The sequence below is a fragment of the Coturnix japonica genome, chromosome 5 (assembly GCF_001577835.2).
Source record: "Coturnix japonica isolate 7356 chromosome 5, Coturnix japonica 2.1, whole genome shotgun sequence".
Taxonomy (NCBI): Eukaryota; Metazoa; Chordata; class Aves; order Galliformes; family Phasianidae; genus Coturnix; species Coturnix japonica.
In genome coordinates, this window is record NC_029520.1 from 807,588 (window position 1) to 819,125 (window position 11,538).

At 47.2% G+C, this 11,538-nt stretch overlaps 1 protein-coding gene and 1 long non-coding RNA gene across 4 annotated transcripts in view; one reads left to right on the plus strand and one right to left on the minus strand.

The window, feature by feature from the left end:
* CCDC9B (coiled-coil domain containing 9B) overlaps positions 1 to 1,955 on the minus strand; it is a 33,625-nt gene extending 31,670 nt beyond the window's left edge. Inside the window, exons 1-2 of one of the 3 annotated variants that reach the window (XM_015863270.1) lie at positions 1,937 to 1,955; positions 1,269 to 1,322 (exon numbers count right to left, since the gene is read on the minus strand). In XM_015863270.1, the coding sequence (XP_015718756.1) occupies positions 1,269 to 1,289 (21 nt within the window). In that variant the 5' untranslated portion in view covers positions 1,290 to 1,322; positions 1,937 to 1,955. Of the gene's footprint in view, positions 1 to 1,268; positions 1,499 to 1,723; positions 1,811 to 1,936 lie in introns of those variants that run through there. The other 2 variants (XM_015863271.2, XM_015863272.2) reach the window with 2 other exon arrangements.
* A 65-nt stretch (positions 1,956 to 2,020) lies between these two features.
* On the plus strand, positions 2,021 to 6,191 carry LOC116653490. The gene is made up of 2 exons (XR_004307412.1): positions 2,021 to 2,608; positions 3,758 to 6,191. It is a non-coding gene; the product is annotated as an uncharacterized LOC116653490 (long non-coding RNA).
* Positions 6,192 to 11,538: the final 5,347 nt, after the last annotated feature.

Genomic DNA, 11,538 nt, shown 5'->3' on the forward strand with positions numbered 1-11,538 from the left:
TGGCCATTTTGCAAGCTTGATTAAAGCTGAATTCCTGTGTTTACCAGAACAGAAGCCATTCTGTGAGCTCTAAATTGGCAGGTTCGGTGTTTGCTGAATGCTGGGGTGTTGGCTGCTTGAGGGTGGGATCAAAGTAGTGCATGCCCTCAAACACACCCCTTTCATCCTCACATTTCTTTGAACAAGGGCTGACAGAGCTGCCTGCTCAGGAAGAATTTAACAATTCCAGTAGAGATTGTATTTGTGCTCTTCTCTTTTAACAAGCAAAAGATGGCTGGGGCTTATCCATTGTACAGTTCAGCCAAGTCAGCGTTAGCTCAGCAGCTGCTGTGAGCCAGCTGATAGTCAGGACATGCCCTCTTCTTTGCTTCTGGAACCAAGCTGTCCGCCCAGCCCCTGCTGAAGCTGGTGCTTGGGGTGACAAGTGGCTGCAGAATGAAGCTCTTCCGGGGAAGTGAGGTGCCCGTATGTTAGAGAAGGGAGAGTTATAAATGGCTTTGGCAGAATGGACGTGCAATGGCTTTGAATCAGAAAGCCCAGTGCCTCCAAGAGAGCCGGGCAGAGGGAAGGAGAGGCCTCTCTCTATCACAAATAAAATGGCACAAGATGAGAAATAGCAGGTGAGAACCTTGGTGCTTCCATTAAATGCCGACACCTCGGTCTGCCATGCCCCCACACCCTGGTGGCACACACACAGATTGCACAGCTCCCCAGGGATGCCTCACCCAAGGCTGGAGCTGCGTGCAGGATTTTCCTGCAAGCTCCTACAGCTGCCTGCTTCTGCAGCGAGAGACCTCGGAGGCAGCAAGAGTGGGAAAGAGAGAGACAGAAGGTGGGGGGAGGGAGGAGAAGAGAAGAGCAAGGACCTTAACAAACACTCTTCTGCATAAGCAAACGCATCTGCTCTTTTTAAGAAATATCCTCTGGCTTGACAGCTGCAACCCTTGTCGGGATAGGCAACATCCAGCGCTCCGTGGGTCTCTGTTATCTATACCCACCTCCCACCCACCCAGGAGGTACACTGTCCTGAAGCAGCCACCCTGGAGATCGCAACACAAACCCCGGCACCCCACATCCACCCCCTGGCACCCCCCCATGACACAGCAGTGTTTGTTTGCTCCCAGTGCCTGCTGGCAGGCGGGCGAGGAATGAAAATAACAAAGCCCCAACCAGCGAAAGGCCACCCCAAGTGCAAGTCGTTTCAGGGCCTTTTTGGGTACAGACCCCACTGCCCACACCCTCCTGGGAGCCACGAAGGCAGCACTCACCGCTCGGTGCATGTCAGACATCGGCAGCAGAGCCCGGCAGATTCCAGCACAGAGCTAAAAGAGGAGAGCCATCAGACGGCCTTTCTCAGCACTGGTTGCACAGCATACAAGATCATGTTTTGATTACAAAAGCCTCGTCTGGGCTCCCAGCCAAGAGCGCTGGCTGCCTAATATACCAAGCACAGACAGGGTTTTGAGTGCCTGTGTCCTCCTCTCCAATCTCACTCTCTTTTTAAAAGAAACACTCCCCCTTTTTCCCCCCTCCTGACTCCTTTTAACTTCCTGATGCCACGAGCCCTCATTGCAAGTGGGGAAAGCTTGGCAAACAGTGAAAAATGGATCAGGCAAACAGCTTGACTTCGCTTTGTGGCCATTCATGGGGTCGTGTTATTTGCTATGCATGGCCAGTTGCATGCCTGGCAGGGAATTGGGGTAATATCTGCAGTCCTGAATACCTTGTCGCTGCAAGTACATGCATGAATCTTTATGGGAAAATAAGTGCCAGATTTGCCCTTTTATTTTCAGTCTTCTCTGGGAATTATTTCTCTACTTTTAAAATGAGTCTTTCATTCAGGGAGGGAGAAGACATGGGGTGGACATGGTCAACCAGCACCATGATTGGCATAAAGCACGTAGTCAAGGGAGAGGGACCCTCAGAAAGTCCTCACCTGAAAGCTGCCAAAATGACCCTATGATTCTATGATTCTGTGACCCCAGAAGAGTCACAGAGAGTCTTTATGGAGGAATAAAAGGAAAAGAAATCTCAGAACACCTCCTGGCCGTGTGCTGTGTCCTTCCTCTATGCTGAATTGAGACTTTAACTTACAAGATCCACAAAGAGGTGAATGGGATTTGGAAGAACATAGGGGAATATTCTGTTGCTCAAGGATTACCACCCACCACAAACTCAGTAACAGTTCTGTTTCTGTATTGTAGCATGAAGAAATAACAGACCCACTGCTGGTACATAACCCCCATAACCCCTCTAACGCAATTAAGTAGGTCAGCCACTCACAAATCCAGAAATCTCAACCCCAAATCCAGCAAGTTCCAAGGGAGGCCCTCAAAAGACTCTGCATAACTTTGAATCTGGCTCCTCTTAGCTTTAAATACTGGATATCGGGACTACTAAAGGAGTAAAGGATGAGGAAGCATGGCTTAGCAAAAGTGCTCAGAGGGAAAGACTGACCCATATTAATTAGTAGCTACTGCAACGATGAAAGGCAATTTAAAGCGTTTCCCAGGCAGCGCCTCTGGATTCAGGCTTGAAGAAAGAAATGAAGACATTCCTGTGGGTAGAAACTTCAGAGAAAGACACAAGAGCATTGCTACAGCAAAAGGTTTGTAATGGCTATGTGCAGGTGTGGGGCCATGCAGAGCCTTTCCTTGCCCTTGGAGCCCACATGAGACAGATGGAGCTGGGAAGATGATGCTGCATTGGGTTTCCGAGTATGGGTCGTTGTGACAGCAGAGCAGTGGCCCTTTTATTGATGGGCCAGAGGGAAGGGGGTCATCTCTGGCAGATAGTGCTGGGCTGTCAGGGAGCAGAAACATCCCTGAGCAGTTTCCCCCAGGGCAGCGTCAGCTCCTCTGCTGTGCTCAGCAGAAACAGCTGACGTTTCTCAGCTGTCCCTCACTCAGTCTAAGTGACAAAATTGACAGGCATGTATTTCTGCATCATCATCTGAGACAGATAAGAGGATAAGGATTCTGTTGAAGCTGTGGACACAGAAACCTGGGGGCAAAAGGGACCAGTCAAAGGAACAAGGAATCTGCAGCTTCAGCAGTGGGGCAGAACAGGCTGGTTTGGGGACCTGTTGGTGCTCTTGGGACTCTCACTGGATGTACGAAGACAAATCCTATAAATATGCTGAGGTTTATGGGGTTTTATGCATGCACATATGTTTGTTTATACACAGTGTTAAGGCCAGAAGGAGCTGCAACTACACTAGAGCCATACTCAGCTTCAAAAACCCTGCTTTGTTCTTATATATGTGTCATTCCTGGAATCAGTGATGCCTTCCCATGGGATCCATACATACCACAGGGTAAGGGTGATCCTCCAGAACCACCACCCTGACCCTGGGGAGCACCAAAATGCACCAGGAAGGAGAGGAGCCAGAGATAGTCCCTAGTCTTCAGTTACAGTGGAGAGGGCTGTGATGGATATAGGACATTTCAGTGGCCTTACAGGACCTCAGGACACTCTGAAACCTGTTCACATGAGCACACCCACCTTGGTGGCTGAAGTACATAAATACTCTCTCAGGCAGTCAATGGCAGCTATTTCCCTGCACTTGATGGTGTACTTCAGAGAGTGAATGTATATTAAATCCATGTGTGACAATAAGGATGTTTGGAGGAAACAGGCTAATTACTCATGCAGAAATTTGTCCACCACCCCCAAGGTAATCCCTTTATTCTTCTAAAATCACCAGAAGGCCTTTAATATGCAGGATGACCTGCTTTCTGATCTGTTTTTATTGTAGGCTGGCTGATGTGGACTGGTTTGTTCCATCTCTAAAGCCACAGGGAGTACCCAGCATGGACACTCCAGATTGCCTCTATGATTTCCACTTTATGGAAAGGGGATGTATCAGCTTTTGCTAACTGTCAGAACCCTCTGAGAGAGAAGTCCCTGTGATGGACAGAAGTTTGCCTTCAGAAAACCATGAAAGTTGAAGGAATAAAGAGAAAGTGAGGGGCTTTCCCATGCTGACACGTCTCCCAAGTGCCCTGTGCCCAGCTTCACCTTGGCTCCCTTCCATTTTTTGCACGACCACTATTTAGTCAACAGATGGCACTCGGTAACTGCTGGGAGAAGCTGGGAGCCAGCTGCCAAAAAGCCCACTGTAGAAGGAGTTTAATCTGCCTTCTCTGGGATGCTGCTTGTATATAATGTATTGGGACAGCAGATAAGCCTCATCTCTCAATTTCAGAAACACTGCAGTGTGCTGCCACATGCACCAGGGAACCCTCAGATCATGCTGCCCAAGGCTCCTGAGAGGAATCAGCAATACCTTTCCAGTCCTGTTGGATGCAGGAACATACAGATTATCAAAGAAGAGGTTGCTGACAGCCTGGAGGCACCTTCTGTACCAACCACAGAGCAAATTTCCTTGCAATAAGCGATCTCCCCATTTGCTTCTCTTGCTCACTCACTCCTTGTTCTGGCCCTTTGACCAGCTGCAACTGCAGGATAAAAAGGAGTTAGGCTGTTCCTCAAGCCAGCCAGATGAAAGATCAGCATATTCCCTAGACTGGGAGGAGGTATAAGCCAGCAATTTTAAATGGGTTTTAGTTGGAGAGACTCATGGGGATCTAAGGACTGCTGAGGCATTCATTTTGAAATGCATCAATATCTAGAGAAATTGAAAACTACCAAAGATGGTTAAAGGATATAAAAGCAATTGCTTTCATACAGTGATACCAGTCATAACAGAGGAACCACTCAGAATGTGCAGAGCAGCTCTGTTCCAACTGAAAGACAATTTCTTCCCCTCTTTTCCCCCTCCCTGCACACCATCCCAGCTTGCAGGCTGCTGCTGCTGTACACCCCGTGGGTAAGTTTTGAGCCTACCAGTGTTTAATGCCACCATGAATCATTTCTTCTCTCACAACATTTCTGCCACTCCTGGAAAACTTGTAATTTTGCTGTAAAGTCCCTGAAGTAATTGTGAGCAAAATAAGAAAAGGGTCTGGTCTCTTCCCACTTCCAGACATGCAGAGCAGGACCAAATGCAGGTTTGCTGACCCCATTTGCATCCCCAGCCTTCAGATGTAGGACACAAGAGGATGCCAAGATGTGACAAGTGGCTGGGGCAGCCAGTCAAACAGGTTCTTTTCATCTCTTATGGAACTGCAGGACTTGTGGAAAGCAGGGAGAACTGCAGACAGCAACCAGCTCTCCCCGGGTGCAGGCTGTCATCAGCAGGGCCAAGGGTGTTTCTTCTTTTCAGCACATTGTTTCAGCCCAGAGCTAGGAGGACATGGGAAATTCAATGGCCTATAACTTGCAGTGTGCAAAGTGCAAATGAGAAAGCCAGAAGCCAACTGGTTCATAATATGGTCACATGTGCCTTGTGAACTTTACAGGGTCCAACTTATTTGACACAGAGCTGCTTTGGGGCAACACCAGAAGCAACATGACTCACATCCAGACTAATGCAGGAGGAAAGAAGTAGCAAACTCCATGGCTGTTTTCCAGGTATCTCATCCCAACCAAACTGAATTAAAACCTAACAATCCAACTCACTTTGCTTTGCCAGCAGAACTCAAAATCAAACTCTAGAGACCAAGCTAGGCTCCAGGGTTTAAACTGGACCGAAGATTCAACATGGTTTCCACTGACATCACACCATGCTGATGCTCTATGGGTTCAGTTTGGGCTCAGCAGAGAGATGGACTTGCAGAAGAAGGTGAGGAGCAGAAATGATTTGAGAAGGGAGGAGATGAAAAGAGGAGACAAGGTGACAAGTATTAAAGAACCAGTTCAACAGTACTCTCCTTGGGTGAAGAGAAAGGGCTGAAGTACACTAAGACCCCTGGACCATCAGGTGAAGGTAACAGGAGCCAAATTCAAAGTGACAAAAGCTTTCTTTCACATCCACAGAACATCCTGCCAAGAGACACATGGAGGCAAAGGATTTACCCAGGTCCAAAAGGAGACAACACAAATATTTCCTCTCCAAAATGTCAATGGGCAGTTCCCAATCACTGGCACTGTTGCCATAGGGACAGAACAGTTCCTGCTGGGTCCTATATATCCTGTGGGTATGAGACAGGCACAGGCAGGGATCAGCAGTTTGCAGCCAATCCTGCTAGCTTGAGTCTTCTCCCAGCATCGAGGACTGTGCAGAAGCCAGAATAGCTGGAACCCTGTGAGATCCAGCAATAAAGCTAGTATTTGTGGTTTGAGTAGCATTACAGTTGTTATTGTGAAATCAAATGGGCAAATTCGTACCTGAATACAGAATGCATTAAACTGACAAGATTGAGGATTTGTTAGAGAGTAGGTCTTCTGTCTGTCATTATATCTGGTCCTATTCTTATCTGAAGCTTTGATCACCTTCACAGCAGTCCAGAAACCTGCCAGAGCCATCAAACTGGTTTTAGGGAAACCATCCCAGTTGTGCTAGCTTCCCTTTGCCCCAGCAGGCTGTGCAGGAGCCAGCACAGCCCTCACTGACCCAGAGCCAGGCAGAAGTTTACCCCTAACTACCTGAGAAATTGCAAATGTTAATCCTACATAAAAAGTAAGAGTCATCCTAAATTAAAGTTCAAACCCAGTAATGAGAGGAAGGGAGGTAGCGCTGGCAGAGATGAATGACACACACCATCATCAAGCTGGGGTGTTGGATGGTTGGGATGATGTACAAAGTTAGGATTACATGTGAACGCAGCATAAGAGCTTTAAAAGCATGAGAAAAAAGCTAGATTTATTGCTTGATCCCTCTGTGTTGGGGTAACTGGTAGGTCAGCAGCTGTAGGATAATACGAGTGCCCTGGGAGAGCCAAGGAGATGCCACCACTAATGGGTTGAGCATGTTGTGGTCTACAAACATCAGCTCTGGGAGAAAAAGGCTTTTCCTACAGACTCACAGCATGAAGTCACTCATCAGTGGAATTTAAACGCATCCTTGGCAAGACTAGAATATTCATATTTTGCAGTCATTGCAACAAAGCTTAGATGAATCAAGAGAAAGAATGACATAATAGGGTTGTAAATTTAAAAGCTATTCCCATATTAAAACTTTCTAGCTGATAACCACTGATCTGATTTGCTGATTCATCTGATTTTCTCTTCCATGGTATGGACAGAGTCCTACAGGCTGAGACTTTCCTTTGCCCATAAACCTGTTAGAACTGTATTAACAAACTCAGATGAAGAAGAGGAGAGCAGGAAGCCCTTAAATAAGCTTTGCCACAATAAAAAGAGCAGCATGGTCTTCTCCTTACATGGCTGGAGCAGGAGGGCAGACAGTTAAATGCTCTCTGGAGCTCTCAAGACAAACTTTCCTTATTGAACAATTAGATTAGAAAGGCTGAGAGTCTCCTGGCAACTGATACCTTGGCTGTGTTTGCTGAGCAGAGATAACACGTGTCGTGTCAGCCACAAAACCACAGGAACCAGCAGCACTCGTTACATCCTGCGCTAGCAAAGCAGGGGAGCTCCGAGCAGAAGGAACCTCCAGGCCAGGAGGGAGATGCCAGAGATGTGCATGCTGGGGAGCAGCATTCCGTGGGATTTAGAGGCAGCTCTGTGGAAATATTTTGAAGGTAAAGCAGAAGGCGTAAGCCTCCAAGGGCACATTTCACAGTTACCACAGGACAGTATTTTATAAGATTCTTTTCCCCTCTCAGTGCCTCTCAGTGTGCCTCTTTACTATTAGCCTGTACTTCCGGAATGAAGATGTAATGTCTGAGGCTCACTGAACTGTGATCAATCCATTTTAAGGAACAATTTACCTGCAATAGGCCGTGAACAAATACGGTATGAGAAAAGGAAGTTGTGCAGAGATTCAACAGATGTAGCAGAAAATGTGTGACCTGTTTCTTTCTCTGTCAGGATGGATGGTACAGGGTGATTGTCAACCATGTCCTCCTTCCTCCTACATCTTCCTAACAATAGAGGAGCACCTCTCCCTCGAGAGTTTATGTATCCTGGCTGTCCTGGGGTTACTTCAAAAACTCTGTAGGCTCCTCATGTTCTCCCTCATGGTCTTTATCAGGTCTGTATCTAGCTTGCTGCTTTTCTCTTGGAGCTGAAAGAATCAAAGACTGTGTTAACAATGTGGGTCACATATCGTGCACAGCATCCTCTCACACTCAGCAGGCAGTGTATGTGCTATGAATCCTGAATGACAGAACCCAGGCAAAATTCCCATTTCTAGGATGTGCATAGGATGTAGAGAGGGTGACTAACACCATGCCAGGGCTTTCCCCGAGACTCAGCCCTGCAGGTGAACCTGAAGGCAAAAGGTCAGTGCACTATGACAAACAGCCACACACCATTATGGTTAAATATAGCTGTGTCCATTTATTGCCCGAAAAGCCATACTTTTATAGCAGGCAAACGAGGGCATTCAAAAATCACACACACTAATTGGAGGAAAGCTACTGCAATAACAACCCTAAACCCCCCCTTCAAAGCCACAAGCCATTCTTTTCCTAGAGGTGTCCTTGGTTCTCATGCTGTTTACCCTGCTCCGTAGCTGCTGCTCTGTGAAGTCCTTATCTTGATCCATGGCTGCTGCTCTGTAAAATTCTTCAACACAGCCCTTTTCAGATAAGTGGCAACACGTCTTCATTTATTCTTAGGGCTTTGAAAGGAAGGATCTTCCTCCATTCACTGCATCCTTAATGCCAAATCTTTTCCCCTTCTTTTCCTGCTTTTTTAAGCACAAAGAAACCTGAAAGCAATCAGCAATACTCCAGAGATATGGGTATCTTGGTGCTAGGCTCTAATATGCTGTGAAACATTTGGGCTCAGCCTCTTTTGCAGAACCAGGCTTGAAATGTGGGTCTCACATGTGAACTGCAGGAGCCTGGGAAGGGGATGGCTGGTTTTGAAGTGTTGGATTTTGTACACAAATTCAGCCACGTCCTGTTAGGGCCATTCTGTGAAGGGTGTCTGCGAGATCCTCAGTTCTGCTAAAAGTCAGTTGTGATTTTCAAACCTTTCTGAAGCTAAAGAAGACACAGCAGACACAGTTAGACAAGATAGCAGTTGATATATACCCTGGCATCTTCTCTGACCTTCCTCAAGCTGAGAACTTGTCCCATACTTTCATGAGGACCATATTTACCTGCAAAAAATGAAGTCTTGCATATCTCAAGATGCTCTGAGGGAACTGGCTCGCTCTCAGTCACACTGGGAAACAGTGCGAACATATGGGCTGCTTCAGAGCAAACATGGCTGTGGTCCCAGCACAAGGCACTGCAGAAAATGGTACAATATTTCTACAGGGAGATTTTCCCTGCCAAGACAATGGTGAAATAGTTCTCTGTGGGTGTTCTGCCCCTTACTGCTGTATGCCTGTGATGGGCAGAAATAATAGCAGGTCCTGTGAGCCTGATTCCTTAGTCCCCTTGAAATCCCATGCTGTGTGCTGATGCATTGGTTGCAGAGGATGCTTCCTATCAGTGCAGACAACTTCACCTGACACATGTAAATGGAGTCACACAGGGGAATGTGACAGGCTCCACTGAGTGTGAATGTGTGCAGAGATATGTGTCCTTTTGAGTGGCATTGCTTGTGCTGTGCAACTGGTGCAGGAAATCAGATCAGTATACAGGAGACAAACCGTGCACCCAGACCTTTCTCTTTCAGCCTCAGAGATTATGTTTTTGGCCTAAGCGTCAGTCTACAAGTAAGCAGCTCTTTGGATACATCAGGTCATGGCATTCAGCCTGTAACTAAAGCAGCTTTCTATACTAAATTAAACCTTCCTGAAGTTGCTTGCATTAAGGGGGTAGATAAATTCACCTGTAAAATAAGCTCTGTCCAGTGAAGGTGAATGGGGCTCAATCTGCTAACACAGCACCAGCCCCCACAGAGACTTGTGCTCCAGCTAAGGAAGCAATTTAATGGGCTGAGGCAACAAGAGGTTTATGAAGCAGAAAAGCTCAGGACTACTGCTGTGTACTCACAGAAACCTTCCAGCATAGGAAGGGACTGGCATGCAGTCCCTTGCAAAAATACCCTTGCTATTTTATTGCTACAGTGAGCACGGGCAGACCTGAGTTCCAATGCAGCTGGCTGCAGATCTGCAAGACAGTGCACACTGCTTGCAAATTGGCAGCCTACTGCCAAGTGAAGCAGCGAGTGCAGCTGCAGAGAAGCTGTAGGCTGAGCTGTCATCTCCAGCCTTGATGTGACCATGGTGACTCCAAGAGCTCAGCTGTTCATAAAACACACAATGTGAGTGATTTTGCTGTAAAAAGCACAATCCTTGTCATTGCAGTGGGGTCACCATTGCAAACAGTTAGGTCTGAATGTGGTTTTTTGGAGAGCTAGAGTAGCACTGCCTGCACTGAGAGGCAGGGATGCATCCCCATCCAAAGGTATGGATCTGGACCAGCCTGTATCCACTGTGCTGATCAGGTAAAGGTCTAAGAAAAGCCAGTCTCCTCCATGAATGTAAATGGCGTGGTGTGAACAGAGCTGCATTTGCAGCAGGCTGTTTGCATCAGCTGCCAATAGGACTGCAGGACTTGCTGTTTCTTCCTCTGTGCTGGCAAGACACATAGAGCAGAGCAAGGAAGCAGCAGAATGTGGGTGTCTGGCCAGAAAGGCACAGGCTTGTTCTGAAGCATTGCTGCATAACATGGCTGTGCCGGATGATGAAATGCCTCAGCTGTGTGCAAACTTGTGCTGCTTGTTGTGGATCACTGCAGCCAGGGAATAAAGGCCCTTAGGTTTTACCCTAACTGGAGGTGCAGGTAATATTTCCAGCTCACTTTTTTTTTCTTCCCCTGGTGCTCAAAGGGTGCACCAAGCCAAAGAAATGGAGCTCAAACCCCCACACAGAAGGTTTCCTGCTCTTGGATGCTCTTCGTGAAACGTGGAGTACTTGATGGACCCCCTAGGTTTCTCAGGGTCAGTAGCTGAAAATTGCTGTCGTGGATGACAAAGTGGTTTTGCAGCATAGCAGCTCTGTAAACCTACCTCAGCCACCTCTTGCATCACCCTCAGTGCATCCTTATCCCATTCACTTGTATATTTTCCTTCTCCCTTGATCTCTGCTCACCAAGTTTCTCCTTTTCCACACACATTTCCATTAACGCCTGTCTGCTTTTTTTAAATAGTCCTGAACCTACATCTCCTTCTTTTTTTCTTCTATTTTTTTTTTCTATTTTTTCTCTTAGTTTCTATAGCATTTTCAGCAACTTCTCTCTGTGCCCCTCTCACCACTGGGGACCAGCTGGACCCAGGTGATGCTGGTAGGTCTTGGATGTGAATTATCACGGCGAAGATCCAGCTCCAACATGTGACTAAATCATTGCAATGCTCTGTCTCTGTCTGGGTGAAAACAGCCCTGAGAAAGAGGTGAGCAGCCCCACTGACACCTTGCACAGTGCTTAGCCTCTACATGGGAGCACGAGCCCTTCTGTAGTCCTCGTTTAAGGGCAATTTTAAAAAAATCCAGGCACTGAATATTTCACAGGCCACAGAGGGATACTGCCAAGCTGTGGGAGTGGGGAAGTGTTATCAGCCTCGCTTCACAGACAGGGAGTTCACACATTGCACTGAGCCAAACTAGAAGCT